The sequence below is a fragment of the Leptosomus discolor genome, chromosome 3 (genome assembly GCF_034619465.1).
Source record: "Leptosomus discolor isolate bLepDis1 chromosome 3, bLepDis1.hap2, whole genome shotgun sequence".
Taxonomy (NCBI): domain Eukaryota; kingdom Metazoa; phylum Chordata; class Aves; order Leptosomiformes; family Leptosomidae; genus Leptosomus; species Leptosomus discolor.
Genome location: NC_141393.1, coordinates 65,424,618 through 65,446,691, shown reverse-complemented (window position 1 = coordinate 65,446,691; position 22,074 = coordinate 65,424,618). Strand labels below are relative to the sequence as shown.

Sequence of the window (22,074 nt, the reverse complement as noted above, 5' to 3'; positions counted from 1 at the left end):
GCAAGAAAGCACCAGGCACAGCATGTCCCATATCAAGGGTATTGTCAATCATTTTAAATAAACTTCAATGAATTTCCTGATTCTGGTACTTCCCCCTTTTCCTTCTGATTGGAATATGTTGTAAGACTTCTAGTATTTGGTTAGTTGTTTTGGTCCCAATGACTGATATGCATTGTTTATTTTAACATATTTCAAGAAGTTAATGGCTGGTTAGGTAAAGGTAGAAAATATCCTTGTTTCAGTTTAGAAATGGAAACCTAAGGTAGGGTTATATCACTGTATATGATGGGTGACAACCTGAGGTTCCATAGGAGGTATACTTTTGATGCAGTGGCTTGAGCTGTAAAATCCAGGCAGCTTAGACCTGATCTCTTTGTAGAGGCAGAGCTCAGATGTGAGGTGGTCCTCTCCCAGTGGGTGAGGTTTATGTTGCAGGAGAGTGAGCTGGCACTCTTCAGATTGTACCAGCATGTGAGTCAGTGTCTAGGCACTCTGGGCAGTCAAACAGCTTGAGTGTCTTATGACTGGCTTTAAGATAAGCAATATAGATGTAAGTGCTGAGAGGTAATTGTGTGAGACTTGATCCTGGCTCTAATACATAAAACTTCAAACTTATTCCCAAACTCTGTGCTGTGTCCCTGGAAAGGCCAACGTGGTCTGCCTTGCAATATGCAGTGGTGATTCCCATCATGGTATTCAGCAAGTTGGTTAAACTTACAGCTATGTAGATAAATTAAGAATAGATGTGAGTTACTGATCTCTTTTCATTAAGATTTTTACTCTTGTTTCTTAATCTCACATCTTTTTCTGCTTCCCTAGCTCGTTCAGAACAGACCTGCTCTTAAAAGGGCAGCTCCTGCTGCGTGCTTGGCCTTAGCAGGAAACAGGAAGTTCCAGAAGCTGTGTGAAATTTGCTTGTGAATGTTTTAACAGCTTGCTTTTCAGATTCCCTCTATTGGCTTAAGGACACTTGCACTTTGAATATTGATCTGTATAAAAAGGTATATTCCATGCGTTACTAACTGTATCTCTTGTGTGTGCAGTATGCATATATCTTACAGAATATATACTTTAACATAATTACACCCCTTCTTTTTACTGGGGGAGGGTAATTACAAAGACAAGCATACTGTACAATAGCCCACTCTTTTTTTTGTTTCTTTTTTTTTTTTTTTCTTACCACACCAAGTTGTCCCTGACTGACTAAATGCCTTAAAGCAGGTTCTGTAGAGAGGAGGTGTGTTATTTGTTGAGATTAGTAGGTGTGGCTGCAGGAAAATCAAGCAACCCTAGTATAAGGTCTGACCTTTCAGTAAAGCTACAGGGTGCAGTTCAGCTTTAAGATGCTCTATCCAGTATGAGTTTCACTTACATTTTGACTGGGTGATTTCTTTCTCTCAGTTTTTGGACAAAATGAAACTTATTTTGATAGGTGGTTTTTGGTTCTGGAGCTTAATCACCTCTAACTCTCTGACTTCCAGGTGGAACACCAGTATTCACACATATTCACTGTGACAGTAAGGAAAGCCACAAATGTCACGAAAGGAGCGATTGGTGACATGCGTAAGTATTTCTCTTTCTATTTTGTCTCTTTCTTCTAGGAGACTGTTGTTGTAGGCAGGAGTAGATGACACATCAAGCTTGTCATGCATTCAGTGATTGTTAGTGGGTTGGTGGTTTTTTTATTTGTCTTGCTTGTTAAAGCTGGAGCAATGTACCCATTTCATTGCTTACTCACTCTAACTCAGAAAGCAGATTGCTGCTCCTTCTTTCCATTAACCTGAAAAAGCTCAGTGAGTTGTAAAGAATTTGCCTGCAAGCAAGCAACATCTACACTTAGTTTTTTGGTTCAGTTGGAAGTGCTGGTCTGAGTATAGTGAAACTGACAATTGCTGTGTCTTCAAAGGGCTGTGGTTTCGTGGTGGGAACACTTTAAAAGAGAGAAGCTCAGAGCTCTGCTGAGTCAATGCAGTAAGAAGAAAAAAAAAAGAAGAAAAAAAAATCCAAAATGAATGAGCAAATCTCATGGTGGAGAGCTAATAAGACACCAGTACTTCTTTCCTTTCTACTAGGCTTCTGAGCCTCTGGACTTAGTGTCTGAACAGGAAACCACTAGGAAGAATGACTTATGAAAACTCTTGCCTGCTCTTAAGGAGGGAAGAGGGAGAGAATAATATAGTGGCTGAATCTATGAAAAGAATATTCCCTCTTCCTTGATTATGACAGTTTTGCTGTCAGGTTGTCTCTCCCTTTCCTTGGTGCTTCATGCAGAGCATTACATAGCCCAAGCCTTGCAGGCTCGGGCTGGGAGGATGAGTGTGGTGTGTCACTCCTGCTCTCTCATCAAGCTTGTTTGACATGCAATTGTTTCTCTCCCGGCAGCACATTCCTGGAAACTCTTTTCAGGTCAAACTACAGCAGGTGCTCTGACACACAGCTTTGCTTCAGTGGATTAACAGCTTTTTTCATAATTAGTGTCTACTGTTGATATTACACTTTGAGGGGAAAGTGGGAGGGACAGTTGGAAGAGGAATGTTCAAGAGCCCCAAGTATGAGGGGAGAGAGGGGAACCCTGGCAGAAGGAGAGAAGTAATTTGGAATCTATTTAGCATCTATTGTGGGGTGAAGGCAAGAAGCACACAGAGAAGATGCAGTGGGGTGTTATCCTGGTGGCTTCTGGAGGGTCTTTTTATGAGACCACCCTGGGAAAAGAGTGAAACGGGGGCCCATGGGTTTTTGTTTGTAAGAAGATGGGTTAAACAGAAAGATACAGGTTCTTGGGCACAGAAGTTTCTGTCAAGAGATAGTGTGGGGAACATGGGAAGGGAAGAAAGGGGGTTGAAATGGGGATCACGTGACAGGATATTAAAGGGAGTACGGCAAGGGTGAAGGAAGCCAGAAGACTCTGGCTATTTTTTATTATTTTTTTTTTCCTTCCCCTCAGGACAAGTATGGTCCTGTAGTATAAATTCAAAATGTTATCCATCAATATAATTGGGGTTTTTCAAGACAAAACTCTTATCTTACCAAATCATCAAAACCAAAAAACTACTCAGGAAGAACTTTTTTTATTTTGATAAAACCTGACAGAACTATGCTCAAGGGCCACTGAAACCTGCTTGGTTTCCTGTCTGAGGCAGCTATGAGTGCTCTGTAGCCTGAGGCACCTGCTGTCTGGGGTGTCTCTAAGTGAGCTTCCAAGTTCCCAGGGCCTTGTTCTTGGAGTCCTGATAAATCCTCTGAAGTAAAAAGCAAAACAAAACCACCACAAAACCAAACCAACCAAACAAAAAAAACCCAAAGCAGATCCTTGCTTCTGTTTTTATTTTGGTAACATTTAAAAATTTTTTATTTCCCATGTATATACAAAGCTTGGTGTGTTGGAGCCTGGAAGCTCTTTGATCAAATCAGTAATCATGTTAATTACTGAAGATGCATGAAGCTGTGAGCAGTGGAGGGTCTTTACACTTGATCATGCCAGCCAATATTTTTTTTGTTCATTTGATTTGCCAAAACTAACTTGTTGAAGAAATTTCTTTTACATTGGGTTTCTGATCTCAGGGGTAGGATTCATTACCAGTGAGAATGACTGTGATGCATAATATGAAATGCCTTGGTTGAGGTGGGTACCTGAGTGTTGCGCTCTCATGATGGACACTACCAAGCTGTTGACTCTTCTGGTGGGTTTCTCCTAGTTTATTCTGTTGTTGTTGCTCCAGTTTTTGTAGACAGTGACTGCTCTGTGGGCAAGAGGTAAATTTACATTGTGGTGGTGATGGAGGTCCCAGGGAACATGAGAGATTTTTTTATAATGTTTTGCTTTTCTTCTTTTTTCCATATCAGCCTTTCCAAGACTTTCTGGAATAGCTGTGAAGGATCTGAGTAAATCTAAGTTGATTAACTATGTGGAAGTGCTTGTAATTTTGCTGTTTGTGTGATATTTTAATCTTGAGGATTTGAGGTCTACATATGCTCAACGACTTCTAGATGAGAAGTCTAGTGTGCATGGTGCCCCAGCTCTGTGGGTGGGCGGGCATGGAGGGCCTGACTTCTCTGGCATAGAATCATAGAAAAACAGGTTGGAAGAGACCTCAAGGATCATCTAGTCCAACCTTTCAAAGTAAAAAATATAGTTTAAATGATATGGCCCAGCTGAGTCTTAAAACTGGCCAATGTAGGGGAATCCACCACTTCCCTTGGGAGATTATTCCAATGCCTAATTGTCCTCATGGTGAAAAAGTTTCTTCTGGAGTCCAATCAGAATCTCCCCAGGAGTAACTTGTATCCATTACCCCTTGTCTTTTCCATGTGACTCCTTGTAAAAAGGGAGTCTCCATCTTCTTGGTAGCCACCTTTTAAATACTGGAATGTGGTGATAAGGTCTCCCCTAAGCCTTCTATTCTCAAGGCTGAACCAACCCAGTTTTCTCAGCCTTTCTTCATACAGCAGGTCTTCCAGTCCTCTGATCATTTTGGTGGCCTTTCTCTGGACCCTTTCCAGCTTGTCCGTGTCTTTTTATATAGCAGGAACCAAAACTGAATGCAGTACTGAAGGTGTGGTCTGACCAGCACTGAGTAGAGTGGGATAATGGCTTCTTTATCTCAGCTGGTGATGCCCTTGTTAATGCAACTCAGCATCCTGTTGGCTTTCTTTGCTGCTGCAGCACACTGTTCACTCATGTTGAGCTTGTTGTCCACCAAGACTCCCAGATCCCTCTCCATAGGGCTGCTCTCCAGCCAGGTGGATCCCAGTCTGAGCTGCATGCCTGGGTTATGTATTCCCAGATGCAAGATCTTACACTTGTCCTTGAACTTCCTAAGGTTCCTGCTAGCCCACTCCTCCAGCCTGTTCAGGTCTTCCTGGAGGGTTGCTCTACCTTCTGTAGTGTCAACTACCCCACTCATTTTGGTGTCATCTGCAAACTTCATCAGGGTGTTCTTGATCCCAACATCCAAATCACTTATGAAGGTATTAAACAGCATTGGGCCCAATATTGATCCCTGGGGAACCCCATTTGTGACTGCTTGCCAGTTTGAGAATGAACTATTTACTACCACCCTCTGGGTATGGCCTGTCAGCCAGTTCCCCACCCACTGCACAGACCACTTGTCTAGACTGTAACATGTCAGTTTTTCAAGGAGGAGGCTGTGGGGGACTGTGTCAAAAGCCTTGGAAAAGTCCAGGTAGACAATGTCCATCGCTTGCCCTGCATCAACTAAACGGGTTACTTTGTTGTAGAAAGCACGATTCGCCGCTGGTGAATCCATGTTGGCTTTTCCCAAATACATGCTTCGTTTTACTTGTGATAGTCCCCAGGAGAATTTGCTCCATAACTTTCCCAGGGGTTGACGTGAGGCTAATAGGTCTATAATTACCTGGGTCCTCCTTGGAATCCTTCTTGTAGATAGGGGTTACATTAGCCTTCTTCCAGTCTTCAGACACATCTCCCGATCTCCACAACTTCCCAGAGATTATGGAGAGTGGCCTCGCAACAACATCAGCCAGCTCTCTTAACACCCTTGGGTGGATGGCATCCGGGCTCGTTGATTTGTATGGTCAAGCTCCTGTAAGAGTTGACACACTAACTCTTCCTTCACTGATGGTGGGTCTGTGTCTGCATCAATCTGGATTTTTGTTCTTGTGGCCTGGGACCCAACAGCACTGGTAAAGACAAAGGTGAAGAAGGCTTTGAGGACCTCTGTCTCTTCAGTGTTATTAATGACTAGTTCACCTTTCCTTTTTAATAGTGGGCCAATACTCTCCTTCTGTTTCTGCTTGTTATTAATGTATGTGAAGAACCCTTTCTTGAAGTTTCTGACATCTCTGTCCAATTTCAGTTCAAGCTGAGCAATGCCCTTGTAATTTTCAACAGATAATGTACCACTTTTCCATCTCTGGTATGATTCCCTTTTGGTTCTGAGCAGACTTAGAAGCTTGTGGTTAAGCCAGGGGGGTCTCTTACTCTGCCTACTTCCCTTGCCTTTAGAGGGGATGAACTGGTTTTGTGCGTCTAGGAAAGTGTTCTTGAAAAACTCCCAGCACTCACTAGCTCCTTTATCCTCCATGGAAGCTTCCCACAGGATCCCTTCCAACTGAGCCCTGAGCAAGCTGAAGTTTGCTTTTCTAAAGTCTAAAACCTTTGTCTTGGAACTAACCTTCAGTGTGCTCAGCTTTATCCCAAACTCCACAATGTTGTGATCACTGCAGCCAAGGCTGCCACTAATTGAGATATTACAGACCACGTTTTCTTGGTTAGTGAGCAGCAAGTCCAGCAGCGCCCCATACCTGGTTGGTACATCTAACATTTATATGAAGGAGTCCTCCAAGCGTTCCAGGAACTTGATGGATGACCGGTGAACTGCTGTGTAGTTAATCTAGCAGATGTCTGGGTAGTTAAAGTCTCCCGTAAGAACCAGGTTTTGTTGACCTGGAGCTTGCTTGATTGACCCAAGTATTGCTTCACTGGTCGTGTTGTCTTGGTTTGGGGGGTCAGTAACAGATGCCTACTGGAAGGTCTCCCTTGGAGACCAGCCCTCTGATTTTGACCCAGAGGCATTCGATAGGACTTCAACAATTGCCATAGTTGAGTTCTATACATTCAAGGTTCTCCTTAATATAAAGTGCAACTCCTCCTCCTCTTCTACCCTGCCTGTCTTTACAATGTAGCCTATAGCTGTCAATCACAATCCTGCAGTCATATGAGTTGCCCCACCATGTTTTGATTATTCCTATGATATCATAACTTTCTGACTGGACGGAGCTCCAGTTTCCCCTGTTTGTTTCCCAGACTGTGTGTGTTAGTATACATACACTTTAGGTGGCTGGTTTTTTGATTTTTCATTTAGGAAGACAGCTGAGGCACACTTTACACTACTCTGCTTGGCCTCATGTATTCCCCAATTGGTTGTAGTGATGATAGTGGTATGGACTTCTTGGGCATAGTTATCCACACCTCTGTCTCCTCAAGCCTAGGCTGGGGAGATATGCAGTATTTTAAGCAAGTTTTTGAAGATTTCTTGAGCTCTTCATTAATGGAGAGCATAAATGGTTCTGTCATCCTTAAAACTAGGTAATAGATGACTACTACACTGTAACTTCCACAGGCAATGTGTTTCCTTGGGTGAACAGTTCACATACAGCACTGCTGATTCAACGCATATTTTTAGTGTCCTGCTGTTGATCTGGGTGGCTGGAACAACAGAGAAAGCTGGAGCTAGGGTAACTTCCAGCCCTCTATTTTTATTGTATTTGGCTGAGATTTCCCGTTGTCTGTAAGCTTTAAAATTTTTGTGGCGTGATCTGACAAAGACAAGCAATCAAATCTGAATCTGGGACATACCAGAATCTGAGTAGCCTAGCTGCAGTAGCTGCTTTTGTTTCTCACTGATAAAGCACATCAAAATAAAGAAAAATGGCAATAATTGCATCATAGACATTTCCCATGCAAATGCTTTTCATATATATATGAAGTTAGTCTACTTACACGACTTCTGTCATTCTGTGAATATGTGTGTGTGAATGATGAATGAGAATTACTGTAAGAGTGCATGACCCAGAATGTTTGGGGGGAGGGCGGGGTGGGGGGCAAGAAGGTCTGAGAGCAGATTCCCTCTTTCCCAGGAGTTCATTCAAGTCCCTTTACTGAATTTACTTCCTTTACTGAATTAACCTATTTCAATTTTATAGCGTCCATTTCAAAGTGACTCTCACGTTCTAGATGCTGTCCTATCAGCTTCCAATTGATGCAGAGCAATCTTTACAAAATATTTAAATTCTATTTTAGCGACTGCTGATCTAATAGCTGTGCTCAACTCTTCTGGCTAAGTCTTTTTACAGTCTAGAAGATTTAAGAGATGAGCAACTGCAGCAGATGTGTGGTGGGTTGACCTTGGCTGGCTGCCAGGTGCCCACCACGCTGTGCTATTGCTCCCCCTCCACCAACAGGATGGGGGGAGAAGATACGATGAAAAGCTCTCATAGGTCAAGATGCGAACAGGGAGATCACTTACCTATTACTGTCACAGGCAAAACAGACTCAATTTGAGGAAATTACTCTAATTTATTGCCATTTAATTGTAACAGAGTAGGATATTTAGAAATACAACTAAAACCACCTTGGCATCTACACTGCCCTTCTTCCCAGGCTCAACTTCACTGCTGACTCTTCTGCATCCCCCTAGGCAATGCGTAGGGATGGAGAATGGGTGTTGCAGTTGGTTCATGACATGTTAGGTCTGACACTCTTCCTTCCTCACACTGTTCCCCTGCTCCAGTGTGATCCCTTCCACAGCATAAAATCCTTCATGACCTTCTCCAGTGTGGGTCCTTCCCATGGGCTGCAGTCCTTCAAGAACTGCTCCAGCATGGGCCCATTCTGAGGAGTATAGTCCTTCAGGAGCATACTGCTCCAGCATGGGTCCCCCATGGGCCACAGTTCATGATAGAAAATCTGCTCCTGTGTGGGCTCCTCTCTATGGGCCACAGCTCCTGATAGGCGTCTGCTCCTGTGTGGATTCTGTGCAGGCTGCAGCTTCCTTTAGGGCACATCTACCTGCTCCAGCCATGGGATCCTCCACAGGTTTCAATGTGGATCCCTACTCCACCTTGGTCCTCCACGGGCTGCAGGGGGGCAACTTGTGTCAATATGGCAGAATCTCTTCTCTGGCACCTGGAGCACCTTTTCCTCCTGACTTGGTATCTGCATAGTTGCTTCTCTCACGTTTTGTTCTTCTTCTCTCACAGCTACTACGCCATGTTTTTTATGCTTTCTTAAATACATTATCACAGAGGTACCACCAGTGCTGCTGATGGACTCAGCCTTGGCTAGCAGCTGGTCCATCTTGGAGCCAGATAAAACTATCTTTGTCTGACATGAGGACAGCTTCTGGTATCTTCTCACAGAAGCCACCCCTGCAGCCCCTCCCATCTGTCTGCTGCCCAAAACCTGACACATAAACCCAATACAAGATGGAATATCTCAATCTTCATGGTTTTGGTTAGGATTTGATTATCTTAGTTGCTTAGCTTTCTGCTGGTTGCAGGAGTCAATAGATCTTGTAAAATCACTTCTCTGACTGGAGCTTTTGGAAAAGCCCTTGCCTCCGGTCCATTGAGTTCTTATATAGTGGATGTTTAGTTTTGAACCTACTCCAGATACCACACCATGCTGTAGAGCCTTTTCTTACTTCCATGACAGTACAAGAACTTGCAGAAAAAGATGTGAATCCCAAACGGCAGCATTCTGGAAGAGAGATGCTTGCAAACTGTGGTTCTTCTTTCCATAGGATCTCTCCCCTTCTGGATTTTCAGGGGGCTTGGTGGAAAACTGGGCCAAAGGAATTGTAAAATTTGTCTTACACTTTTAAAGATCTATTTCTTTTAAAAGTATGCTGGCTTTCAAAACAATTGCTAGCATCTACAAAGGAAACCAGTTGTATGATTCTGCTCTTAGTGATCACCAATCTTGCTTAATCCTGTTTTGAATTTACAGCTTTTAGTTGCTTAATCTACTTTTGATGCTATGATAATAAACACTAATTCTGGTCATTTTAAAGAAAGTATTTTCTTAAAAATAAAAATGTTTAAAGTTTGAGTAGCTCATAGCTCTGGTACTCGGCTTCTGTCCAGCTAGGTGGAATTAAGGATGCATTTCCACTGTAGTTAGGCTGCTCAGGTAAACCAGTTAAAGTCTTGGAAGCAGTCCAGTCAACAGAGCTCAACCCTGGTTGCAAAACTTGCTAACACAGAGATGGAAAGCAGCTCCTATAGCTGGCTCTTGGCACGGTTAGCCCATGCTGCTGCAACCAGCAATAGACTTCCCCTGCAAAGTCAAGGAGATGTTCTTCCACTGGGACAGTGTCACTGAGATGCTTCCTGGTTGCCTCCTGCTTCTCCAAAGGAAATGAGGAGCCGTGGCATTGTGAGGGACAAGTGCACACTGTTCCCTGCCTGCAGCGCCAGCCTGGCCCTGGCTATAGGATCTGCTTCAGCAATGGTATGGAAAGAGGAGGTGATGCCCAGTGCGGTTTCTGTCACTATTTCTCTCTTCACAGGCCTTTACCCTGGGGTTGTGTTCCCCATGAGTCATAGCTCTTGGTGTTGAAGTTGCCTTATTTAAAGCCAGAGTCACAGTTTAGGCATACGTGTGCAGTGTGTTAAACCTGAGCTAGCTGTAAGGGAAGGAGTTGGAGATTTGCCTGCTTGTATTAGAGCAGGGACAGAACAGTTTGTGTTACAGCAGCTCATTCAGGACTAATCCAGCTGTTCTCTGTATCACATCTGGCTGGTCTTGCACCCTGAGTCATGTACAGTATACTTGATTTAACTGTTGAGGTGTCATCAGATAATGCTCTTCCTGCAAGGCCCTGAAGCAGGACCTGATTTTTTGCAAGGGAGCTTTAAGAGAAAATCAAGCCAAACTCCTCCCCTTTACCAACCTAACAACTTGGAAAAAGTAGGTCAGAATTGGCCAGTCTACAAGGTGCACATACAGATCTTCATGTGGCCAGGAGCTGTAAGATGTACTATATGCCTAACAGCACAGGAGAGGAGGAGAGCTGGAAGCATCTCACAGGAAAGGGGATAGAATGTTCCCATTTGGACCCATGCTGCTCCAATCTATCTAGGGTTGCCTGGATGGGCAACTGAGTCCAAGATGACTAAGCTCTGTGAGCTTCAGCAACTGCTTTTGATTTGACTCTTCCCAACAGCCCTTGTACCAGCACTGCTGTTGGTTGTGTCCTGCAGTGGTCTGTGCTCCATTGCCAACTGTAGCAGCTGACTGGCTCTAAAGCTATAGGCTGGTACTGAAATATGTATCCTTAAAAGATATATCTTCAAAAATTAACAATATTAGTAACAACTGCTCATGAAATGTCTACTGCAAATATCAGTCTAACATTGAGGCAACTGTGGACTAAATTTCACTTTGACATGTGCAATATTTTTGCCCTGTTGTAGGGTTAGCCAGAAGCAGTGCTGAGAGGTGAAAGTCATGTTGGAAGCAGGCTCATGTGTTCCACAGTGAAACTGATCCAGAAAATGCTGCTCTTTCCAGTTGCAAAAATATCTTTTCAATGAGAATCAAATTCTGTCTCTGAATACTTGCCATGTAGTTATTGAGGCAGGGACTGTTTCTGTAAAATGTTAGTGAAAACTTGTTTTTGTCCTAGAGGAAGGCTCTCCTGTTACTCTGTTACACTGTAATGATAACATCAAAACAGTCATGCTGGTTTAGACCAAGGATCCATCTTGCCTGACCTTCTGGTTAAAGGACTTCCTTGTCTGTCTGCTTGAAGCCCTTGCCACGCTGTGATCAACTGCAGCCTCAGGAGAATAGAGCTTGATGGTGACTGGGAACTGTTTCTGTTTCATGTCTCTGGGCAGAACTTCCTGGTGGGGCTCTCCTCCACAGAGTTGTGGACACCACTGTTCTCTAGTTTGAGCCTTTCACTCCCTCTGTTTAGGAGGGGTCTCTCTCCTTTCATTCCATTTGTCCTCTTTAATAATTTGATTTCTTCCTGCTTTCTTTTCTTTTCCCTCTCATCCCAGGGAGGCCTTTGAAGTTGTGTTAGGATTGGGCTAATGCCTGATCCTAAGGGAGAATCAGGAAGAACATCAGTCGTAGTCAGATACAAAGGAAAAATATGAACAGAGTAAGCATGTGATAGTTTCCTCTGAACCTCTCCAAGCACTCAGCTGTTTTCAGTAAAGGACTCCCTGAGCTGGATGTGCTTCTGATGCAGTTAGTAGCCCTCACTGTTTCTCTTGCATAAACTTCACTGGTTTTCTTTGAATCCGCATAAGTCTCACCCACAGATCCTTTGATAAGGAGTTCTGCAGATTGCTATCTACTGCATGAAGACGACTTTTGTTTTGAAAATGGCTTTTAAAAATGTGATTTGAAGCATCCTCTGGTTACTGTCTTGCATTTTGCAAGGTGCTAACTGTCCCATATATCAATCTGTATCAAAGAATTGTGTTCTGAAAGGGAAGGAAAAAAAAATCGTCAAACTTCCTTATCTTCATCATTACAGAAAGGAACACTTTTGTAAAGCCTGTCACTGAAAACTAAGGTCCATCAAAGCATGTGGCTAACAGTGTTACAGGACAATTGAAATACAGGGAATGTCTGCTTAATGCTAGGTTGTGCCATGCTTAGTTGGACAGATTAACTCACATGCGCAGTTGTCCCTTTCCCTTTATGGACCTGTTAACATTGATGTGCACACGCTGTTCTAAGTGCTTCACAATCCATTCTTCAGTCCTGTAAATGAAATGCTTGTAATAACCCAACTGAGGATTGAGCTTGGGCCAGAAACAATTCACAGGTGTCACTTTATTTTTGAGTTTCCTGTAACTGCTTGCAGTAGCAATGGTGATGGTTTTAGCTATGTAAACATCACATCTTAGTTAACCTGAGCCTATACTTAGCTACGGTTCTGCCCAGTTAGGACAGCTCCAGATTTTTAAAATGTTCCTGACAACTGTCTGAATTAAAATGTCAAGGGAGGAACCTCTTCTTGCTCAAAGGCCTGGAGGCTGCTTTTCATCAATGAAGTAAATCAAGCTCTAGGGCTGCTGGTAGAGGACCAAAACCTCTAAAGCCTCATGATACATTACTCAGATCCAGTGTAAACTTGTTATGCGTATTCAGAAAACATTCCCAGTTTAAATTTGTATTAGCAGACTTTATGCCAGACTAGGAATAATCTATACTCCATCAACTAACATAAATCTGGAATGAAAGTCATATTGTGGGTTTTGAGTAATTTACCAGGAATGTGATCATATGCCTAAACCTACTCTAGACCAAATTGTCACTGTCCAGATCTGGTATTACCATGGACCCACAGTCACAACTGAGCTCGGCAGCAACACTGTCTGTTCCTTCTCCCCTGCTTTTGTCTTTGTTGGTGAAGTGAGACGTTTCACAAGTTTAACACTGAAAAAGCTCTTAAGAACTAGGCATTTAAAGTAATAAAAAAAAAAACCACAACCAACCAAACAAAAAAACCAAACCCAAACCAAATCCCTTAGCTTTTGGCACACTACTAGGAAAACAGATTTTTCTCTGGACTATTGCAAGGTCATATTTTAGTCACTTTTCACTGCTGTCTGTCTGCAAAGGGAACTGTACGCGGAAGCGAACCTAGAGAAGTGAGTATTTTTTTGGTCTTGGCACTTCTATGAATTTGGTTTGAACCTATGAAGGATTTAGCTGACTTGTCTGGGTTTTTTTTTTTTCCTTTCAAGGCTCGGTCAACAAAACCGCTAGTGATGTCGCACCCCAGTAAACTGAGTGGTGGTGCAATGCCTGTGCTGGGAGTTCAGTTCTTTCCTTCACTTAAGTAACACCGGAGATGAAAAGCACTATAATAAAAGACACTAATACTCTCTAATAAACGTATTGCTCAATCACAGCGTTTCTCATAGCATAGCTCCTGCTTTGGGAGCTGTCTTACTTCACTTATAGTCACCTTCCGCTCATGAAATCTCGCACTGCATCATCCCCTTTGCAAAATCCCTCTTGAAGATGAAGGCTGAAAGCCCTGGCATTCCTTATAGTACCTTAAACGCAGGCAGCAAATAACCTATCACCTCCTCTTGTGACCCCTTATTGGTAATCTCTATATGTACTCCAGGATACTTTAGGTTCCCTGTGGCCTTCTGGCATGTCTCCAGACTCTTAGTCTAGCGTCTGTATTACTGCTGGACCATGAATTTATCTGTTTGAAAACTCTCAGAAGTATCTGCCCCGTGTGAATGGAAGGCCTGAATTCATAGTGGACTCAGATACCGTCCTCTTTGAAAATGGAAGTTCAGAACATCTCTAAAAAGACAGATCAAAGGTTCACCCTTGTTGCTGTTAGCTGCTGCAGTGTTTTATGGTACTGAATGGAAGGCTTCCGGTGATTGTGCAGCTGCAGTAGTTTTTAACGCAAAGATTACCTAAGAGGGTGATGAGATGCTTATACGTGGCAGCCTGACACAGCCAGTTCTGTTCCTGAAATTCCTGGGCTCCACCTCTTCAGGTGGGAGAAGAACTCGGTTTCCAAAACCACACTGCCAGCCTCCGCAGCAAAGACTCTACATACTTGTTTGTTGCCTGTGAAGTGGCAGGGAGGGTACACCAAGCTGATGTCTTACTCTGAGCACCCAGTGGCCTAGTTGGACTGTTTACCATCTCCTCCATCCCCTCACAGCCAGGTAGCATTGCTGGCTGCTATATGGAGGACCTTGCAACTTTACCATTTTCCATTCCTTTTTGTCTGTCTGATACTGAATTAATTAATCAATTACTGGTGCCTATGTTCTCCTGAACGCAGGACACATCTCTTTTTAGGCCCTTGGGTTAGTCTGTCCTTTCACTAGTGTGCAGCAGAGCAAGGGTAAACCAAACCTAGTAATTCATATATTTGTTAATATGTTGTTTGGGAAACATTAATTATTTGGGAATTATTGATATTTTATGGTTATTAATAAGTACTGCTTTTAGGAATTCCCTTTTTTAAAAACTGGAAAATCACATTAAAGTGGGAAAAAACATTACTTTAAAATTCATTACATTTTCACCTGACTCTGGCAAGTAGACCAGATCGTATTTCCATGCCAATGCGAAGCATATTGTCCAGTGAGCCTCACTATTTGAATAAAAATTCAGTTATTATTTTTAAACACTCATCAAAACTATGTTTGTGGCCTAGGAAGAGATTAATGTAGCTTGCGCCATGCTGGTTTGCTCTGATTGTTACTAGTTCAACCTGTTGTAAATGCCTTTGTGTCCCCTGCTTCAGGTTTCTCTAGGGAAATGGTAGGTTTAATAACTTCGGTAAAATTCAGAGAAGCCCTGCAGTCAGGTAGCAGTGAGTATGTGCTGCGCAGCCTGCTCAAGCTCCCTTCTCCAGCCAGGACTGCTTGTGTGTAAGGCGTAGTTGGCATTTTTTAACTTCCTTCCCCTTAAGGAGAGGGAGGTAGTCCAGCAGTTCCCTTTATTAGCTTGGCCTCAGTCAAGCTGCTCAGCTGCATGTAACTTTGTGCTAACCAAGTTGTACTGTAGTGCAATAAGCCAAAAAATGGTGGAAAGTAAACAAAGGTGGTCATTCGGGACCTAGTAAGATTTTATGAATGGGATTGCACTTAATGGTCGACGATGTTGGTTAACCAGAAGGCAGAAAACTCCAATGAACTGAATTAACGTAGTTCTTTAAGGAAGTTCTGCCATGTACTTGCTGGAATATTCCTGTAATTGCATAAGCATGATGTCTGGAGATCATGGGTCCAAAATATCTGGATCCGGATTCGCTTTCTATAACAGTGATGAATATGTTAACTGAAATTAAAGTTAATACAGTTTTACTTAATATCCGTTATGATCACAAGTGCTTATGACATGCTCATGTGGAAAAAAAAAGACAAATTCTTATGGTGCAGAATTTTTTACAGCAAACCAGATTTTGGAATACATTAAGAACTTTGCATTTCTTTCAATTTTTGATGGACAAATGAGATAAATTTTAGTATATGATGGTAGGGGCTGCATCCTTGTATTTTATATTTGAACAGGCTTTCTATAGTTTATGTCTATTATGCTATTGAAATAATTGAAACTGGAATGACTGAAATATAAATTATATGTCTGAAATATTAATTATATTGATATGGGGGCCTGATGACAGTCATCTCAAATTAGTAACATAAGATCAAATGGTTCCCAGTCTTTGTAGACAAATTTACAGGTTCTTTAATAGATAGATTGCTTAAAGCATTTCTCGTTTTCAATGTGAAAATGATTGCTTCTAATTACTGTCCATTGTGTGTTTCACTTATGATTTGTAGTGTAATTTAGAGATAGAATTCTACAGCAGTTACTTAATCAGGAGATAAATCAAATGAGGAAAAGTCATTGAGTCCTTACTTCCTACCTCTCACCCATTTCTTAAGCCAGTGTGTTTAAAAATAACAGTTTAGATGCTGATTCTGCTTTTGTTTTTGGATATCTGTCTTCAACCCCTGGAGATCTGGTGGATGCTGTAAATCTTACAAAAGGATTATTATGAACATTTTATTAATTACCTTTATAATTCATCTAGCTATAAGCTGCTGATTGCAGGACCCTCTGTTAGTTCCGTTGACATCAATGCTGAAACTCTTCATTTTATCTTTCAGTGTAAAGGTGGGGTTTTAGATACACTTGTACTTAGTTGTCAGTTCATATTCGTTTTTTCCTGAGAAGTACTAATGGAGTCAGGTCCCTCTATTCCAGAGCATTATCTATGCTGTTATGTATGAAGCTCTTTGACATGGGAAACAGTATGGCGTTTTAGTTGCATGCACATGTTGAAGCACTTACTGTAAATAATCAGAGTGCCAGGAAGAGAGGAATATGGAATCATACCATACAGTCACTGTCCTATGGAAGTGCATGTGTCCATTTGCAAACCTTCCAAACTTTACCTACATTAAAAAGTTGAGATACACTGCAGATAGCTAGCCCGCAAATTATGGAGGAGTCATGTGAGAATGCTTGTGCAAAGAATAGCCTGGAGCCTAGCTGAGCTTGCATAGAAACTTCATTTTTGTCAGAAGTGTCCTGAGGAAAAAGTGCAAATTCTTACATGTTGCTTTGTTTGAGAAGTCTGTGGTTGATGTTTTAAGTAGGCTGCTAAAATAAAAGACCAATTCCATGACTGCATTGTCTCTACATAGATAATTCTCTTGTGTTGACCACACTCGCGAAACATCAGCTATTGACCCATAAACCATTTCATGAAGATGCTTCTTTTTAAAATCAAAATATAGATAACAGCAGTGATCAAGCTGCTTTCCACTTACATTTTCAGATTAGTTTTTTTTAAAAACATACTCGGCAAATCAACTAGCAAAAACACAAGCAGGAATATATACATCCATGCAAAAGAATACACACACACTGTCTAACTGTGTTTGATAACTTTAATGTTTTGATATACATTAAGTGAATACTTCTGTGTTACTTGCCAGATGGCTGGTAGCTAGTTTTTGGTCCTCAACCAATAATAAAGAGCAAGATTTTGATTAATATAGTATAGCTTATAGCAATATCTAAATCAAAGCACACAGTCTTTCAGTATTTTTCCTCTTTATCTGAAGAAGAAAGTTATAAAAGAATAGATTTTAATTTTCTTAATAGAAAATAGCACAAAATAAACTTTCAAACATGAAAGGGCAGATGATTAACTCTTTGCCTCAGGTCAAAAAAGATAATAAAGGCGGGGAGTGAGGGGGTGGCTTGTCAACACTGAGTTATGAAGACTGATTTTTCTAAGTTTAGTTGTTTGGTGCCTTGGGTTTAGATTCTGTTTCAATACTTATTTGGAGTCTTTCTGACAGGAAGTTAGTAATGGCATCTGTGTGCTAGCTGTGCAGTGGTACGGGGTTTCCACATGCTTCGGGATTTTGAGTGCAGATAGGAAACCATTTGCTGTTAGTGTTTAAAAGAAAAAATTAGAGTTTTGTAACTTATAGTTAGGGCTGATCACATAATCACGTAAAAAAAATTGAACGGAAAGGGAAGCATTGACATTTTGCCCAGAGCACTGTTCAGCACCAGTGTTTTGGTTAAAACCCAAGCTTTTGTAGGCAAATTCAGTCTCTTGGCAGAGCAAGTCTGTATTGTTTATTGACAAAGTAGTGCTCAATATCCAGACGTACCACATGAGATCTTGTCATGTCTGATTTTGGTAGATACTTTATTGTTTAGTTCCAGAGGGCCTTGATTCCTTTCTTTCTGGCACAATTTTGTGTAGTAATTCAAGGGAGATAATGTATTTAGTAAAAGTTGGCAGTTAGTTACATCTGCTAGCGAGAAAAGAGATTTAAAAAACACTTGGGGGTTGATCCCCCTGTTCGCCTGACTTTAAGAGACAAGATCAGACAGAAATTCTTAGGAGCTAATAAAGATTGCTATTTAAAGGCTTTCCATGCTGATTCCCAACTTTAAATAGCTCCTTGTTAATTATACAGGTAGCAGTGTGACCTGCCAAATCGTAGCAATTAGCTAAGCCCCACAGATATGGAGTGCAGTGAAAAACTCCCTAAGAAGCTCTGGGGAGTGTTGTAGCAGCCCAAGGAAATTCTCACACAGTGACATCTTTGAATCGTGAAGTCTATTTACATGTAAAATTTTAATTGAGTGACCCTGAGTCTAGGGAGAAGGTTTGTTTACTGTCACTAAAGTATTCCTAGCTAGAGGAATACTTAATTCAAGCATGACCCTTACGTGTTATTCTGCATCTCCAGAGATATTTGAAGTACTTTGTGGGTAAGTTCAGTATCTTTTATGTTTGGCGATGGCATCAGAAGGCGTGTTAGGTCTGGCTGATGTTCTCCCTTAGAATTGCTGGGAGGTTAAACATTTTGAGTTTTGATTTTGTTCTGCCCTGGTATACGTACAGAACCTCCTGAGTGGTTTCAAAAAGCCTTTTTTTTGTTTGTTTGATTGTGTTTTTTTTTTCCCAAAAGATGATTGGCTCCCATTTGGAAATATCAAACTTCTTTGTTTTCCCCTTCCTCCTTCTCCCAGCTGAAATGACCATGTGGTTCTGGGCCTTAGCAATCTCACTGATAATGTTTTATTGAAATCCAAGAGTCTCTAAAACATTTGGCTTTGTTGAAAAAAGTATCTTTAGACTTAAAGTGAGTACAAGGAAGAATATTCAGACCTGTTTTACATAGTAATGGGTTTAAATCTCTTTCAAAAGACACTTTTAAGGAAAGTATTCTTGTTTCTGGTGGGTATTGTATTTGCTTGAAAATGTTTCACTAAAGCAGAGGGCAAATTTTGAAGAGAGGATGCTGGAAAGATGTGCGCATTTTACCACAGCAGAGCAGATGGCTTTTCATGATCACCAGAACCACAGAAGTAACTTCTCATGATCTCCTGTGAAGCACCTGAGCAATGTTTTGGAGAAATCTGTAAGGGACTATATCAGCCTTGGCCCAATTTGACAGGAAATATGGGACAGAAAAGTCCTTATGGGACAGAAAAATTTCACATGCCTTAACTGGTTGGAAAGGTGGGATTTTTAGGGCTGCCAACAGTGCGTTCAAAACCCTCCTGGACACAGTCCTGTGCAACCTGCTCTAGAACCTGCTTTAGCAGGGGGGTTGAACTAGATGATCTCCAGAGGTCCCTTCCAACCCCTGCCATTCTGTGATTCTTTGCTTTCAAGAATGGCTATTATTAGACATGTCAGATGAGTTATCAACATGTGTTTTTCTCCCACTGATAATTCTGCTTAGCTATAGTTGGCATATGTTTTTAGTTAGTGTTCTGCACAGTTGTTATTCAAATACACTGTGAAAATAAGATCTGGATTCTGTGGTGACCTCTACAAATCTCTGGTGATTGCATTGGCTTCAGATTTGAACAACTGTCCTTGTACTGTGCTTAGCAGTACATAAGTGGCCTGACTGATGTCTTTATGATTGCCAAACCAGCAAAGGTGAAAGAGGATCCAAAATTGTATACCAGGCTGCTTGTTTTCATTAACCGAAGACTGTTTTTGTGGAATACTTACTTCTGTGACACAAGCCAAAGCAATTAAAGGTTAGAAAGAGAGGAAGGGGTAAAAGCTTTTAAAAATAATTACCACTGCCTGATAGAAGTATACATATCTCCAATAAACTTGAATCAGACCCAGTGTCATTCTGTTTGTTCAAGGCTTTTGTCCTCCTCTCTTAAAAGCATTATGTCTGTTTCTTCTTGGGATGTGCATAGTATCATTATATTGTTCGTGTCATTGTATTTATGTGATTTATATAGTCGAATATGTTTGTGTCATAGACCATGAGGTGATCTGTGGTTTCACATCATTATATTCGTTATTACAACCCAAACTTGAGTTTTACCTAACTTAAACATCTGTTTTGCTCTGTAGTTGACACTCCAGATCCCTACGTGGAGCTGTTCATCCCATCCGCCCCTGACTGCAGGAAGAGAACGAAACATTTCAATAACAACGTGAATCCCACGTGGAATGAGACCTTTGAGTTCATTTTGGACCCCAACCAAGAGAATGTTCTTGAGGTAAATCACATGGCTGAGCTGCATCTGTGAGAATGGAAGTTGTACAATATCTGGAAGGTTAAGATAACAGGTGCTTGTACGTGTATGGCATCTGTTGTCTCAAGATCACAACCTTTTTTAAACATTGAAGACTGGTTTTTGCCTTTAGGCATGATGCTAAGCAAGGGGTGTTGTATGAATTATATTATTCAAGGAGTAGCCTTGAGAGTCATTTTAAAGATATGCCTCCAAGTCATCTCTTGGACTGCTTCTGAGGGCTAGTAGCTTACTATTCTTCACATCAGCCATAAATTATTTTCTCTCTGCTTTCTACACTGATTCAACTATTATGGACAGTGAATAGGTGGGGGTAAAGTCAAGGCTCTGCCCATTCCCTGCATCTCCCTGAGGAGACAGAAAGCAGAAGCATGGTTCTGCTGTCTTCTCTATGCCTGGAGCCAAGGGCTGAGTAGCCCATCCAGTGATGTTTTGGGTACTCTTATTCCATGTGCAGGCTTGTTGACAAAGCTAACATTGTCTCAGTATGTTAAGCCTTTCCGAGTTGTGTACAAAAGGTGAGTGTTAAATGTAGCTATTTCGTAAGTGTTCGTGGCAAGAATTCAAGGTTATCTATAGTCCTTTGTTAGCTTGGTTCTTCAAAGGAGATGGCCCTAAAATGTGAAGTCTTCTGACCCAAGCTTATGGAGTTTTAGTCTAAATTGGCCAACTGGTACAGAGGCTAAAGCCTGTGAATCTTTTCATTGAGCTAGTAACCCTAACCTCTAGGGGTCAAACTGTTCAAGATCTGAAAACTGAATTGTGATTCCTACAAGGCTCCCTGTGTTCCTGGGGAGAGGAGTAGGTTCTACAGTTCGGGGAGGAAGAATCCTATGATTAGCTTAATGGAGCATGAAGAAAAATCATATACATCCTGCACAACAGGCAACAATACTAGGGAATTAACAGTAACTTCGCTGCGGCTTTGCAGAAAGCAGATTACCCAAAATAGCTTCCACCAGCTGGTCAGATGCAAGTCACCTGAGTTGATTCTTACTAAATGTTTTGACCATAGACATGCAAGCTGTCCACACAAAACTTGAGAAAAGTTTGAAATCACTGATTTAGTTCTTGCTTTCTAATAGCAAGTCAGGTGAATAGATATAAGGAGTTAGAAAGAGGAATGAAGTGATTCTGGCACCTTCATGCAAAAGTGTTTGTGGAAATAGGAAGAAGAAAAGAAGAACTTGGGTTCATCAACCTACCTTTGTTGCAGTTTGGGAATTAAAAATTGTTTCAATTTCACCTGATAAAGCCTTTGTGGATCCTAACAGAAGGCCTAGGGCAGAGAGTTTAACCTGTCTCTTTGCAGATCCTGTGCTTTTTTGCAAGATCTGCAGGAGCCACATCTGGCTAAATAATTGATGCGATCTATAGTAGCTCTCATGATCTTCAAGAAATGAGCAGAATGGTAAACTGAGGAGTAGCTAATAACTAATAATAGTTAAAATATAGTCCCTTGCTTTTACTGGCATCATATAAAGACTGGGTCAGATTTTGCTTGCAGTATCACTTAGGCAGCTTCCCTAGTAATGTATGAATGTGTTGAATATAAAATTTAGTTCAAGGTTTTTTAAAGGATAAATTATTAAAGTCACAAACAGCAGTGGCCAATGGCTTACTTGCTGCCTTCTTTGGAATAGAACCACCTCTTATACTCTGTGTCTTTATGCATACTGATGAGATGAAGTTGAGATGCTGGCAAGTTATTAATTGTTACTGTTACATGATCTCAGATATTTTTGACCATGTGGAGGCCTGGGTCATTCACTTCCTTCTGTGACTAGCTCGTTTCCCACCAGAGTGAGAACCCTCAGTTACTAAAACTTCTTTTGTAATTTGGCTGACATTTTGTAAGGTGTTTCTCAGTTTTTAGCATGGTTTTATTGCAGTTATAAACTTATAACTTTACTTGTATATAATATAATTATAAAGTACAGGATTTTATGAGCTGGCATGCTGTTGATTTC

The 22,074-nt window shown here is 41.4% G+C and overlaps 1 protein-coding gene across 2 annotated transcripts in view; it reads left to right on the top strand.

Moving 5' to 3' along the window:
- Window positions 1-22,074, top strand: part of PLA2G4A (phospholipase A2 group IVA) — a 74,444-nt gene that overhangs the window by 5,512 nt on the left and 46,858 nt on the right. For both annotated transcript variants that reach the window (XM_086462589.1, XM_086462587.1), the window contains exons 2-3: window positions 1,482-1,563; window positions 19,920-20,068. In XM_086462589.1, coding sequence (XP_086318715.1) covers window positions 1,482-1,563; window positions 19,920-20,068 — 231 coding nt within the window. The remainder of the gene's footprint in view (window positions 1-1,481; window positions 1,564-19,919; window positions 20,069-22,074) is intronic.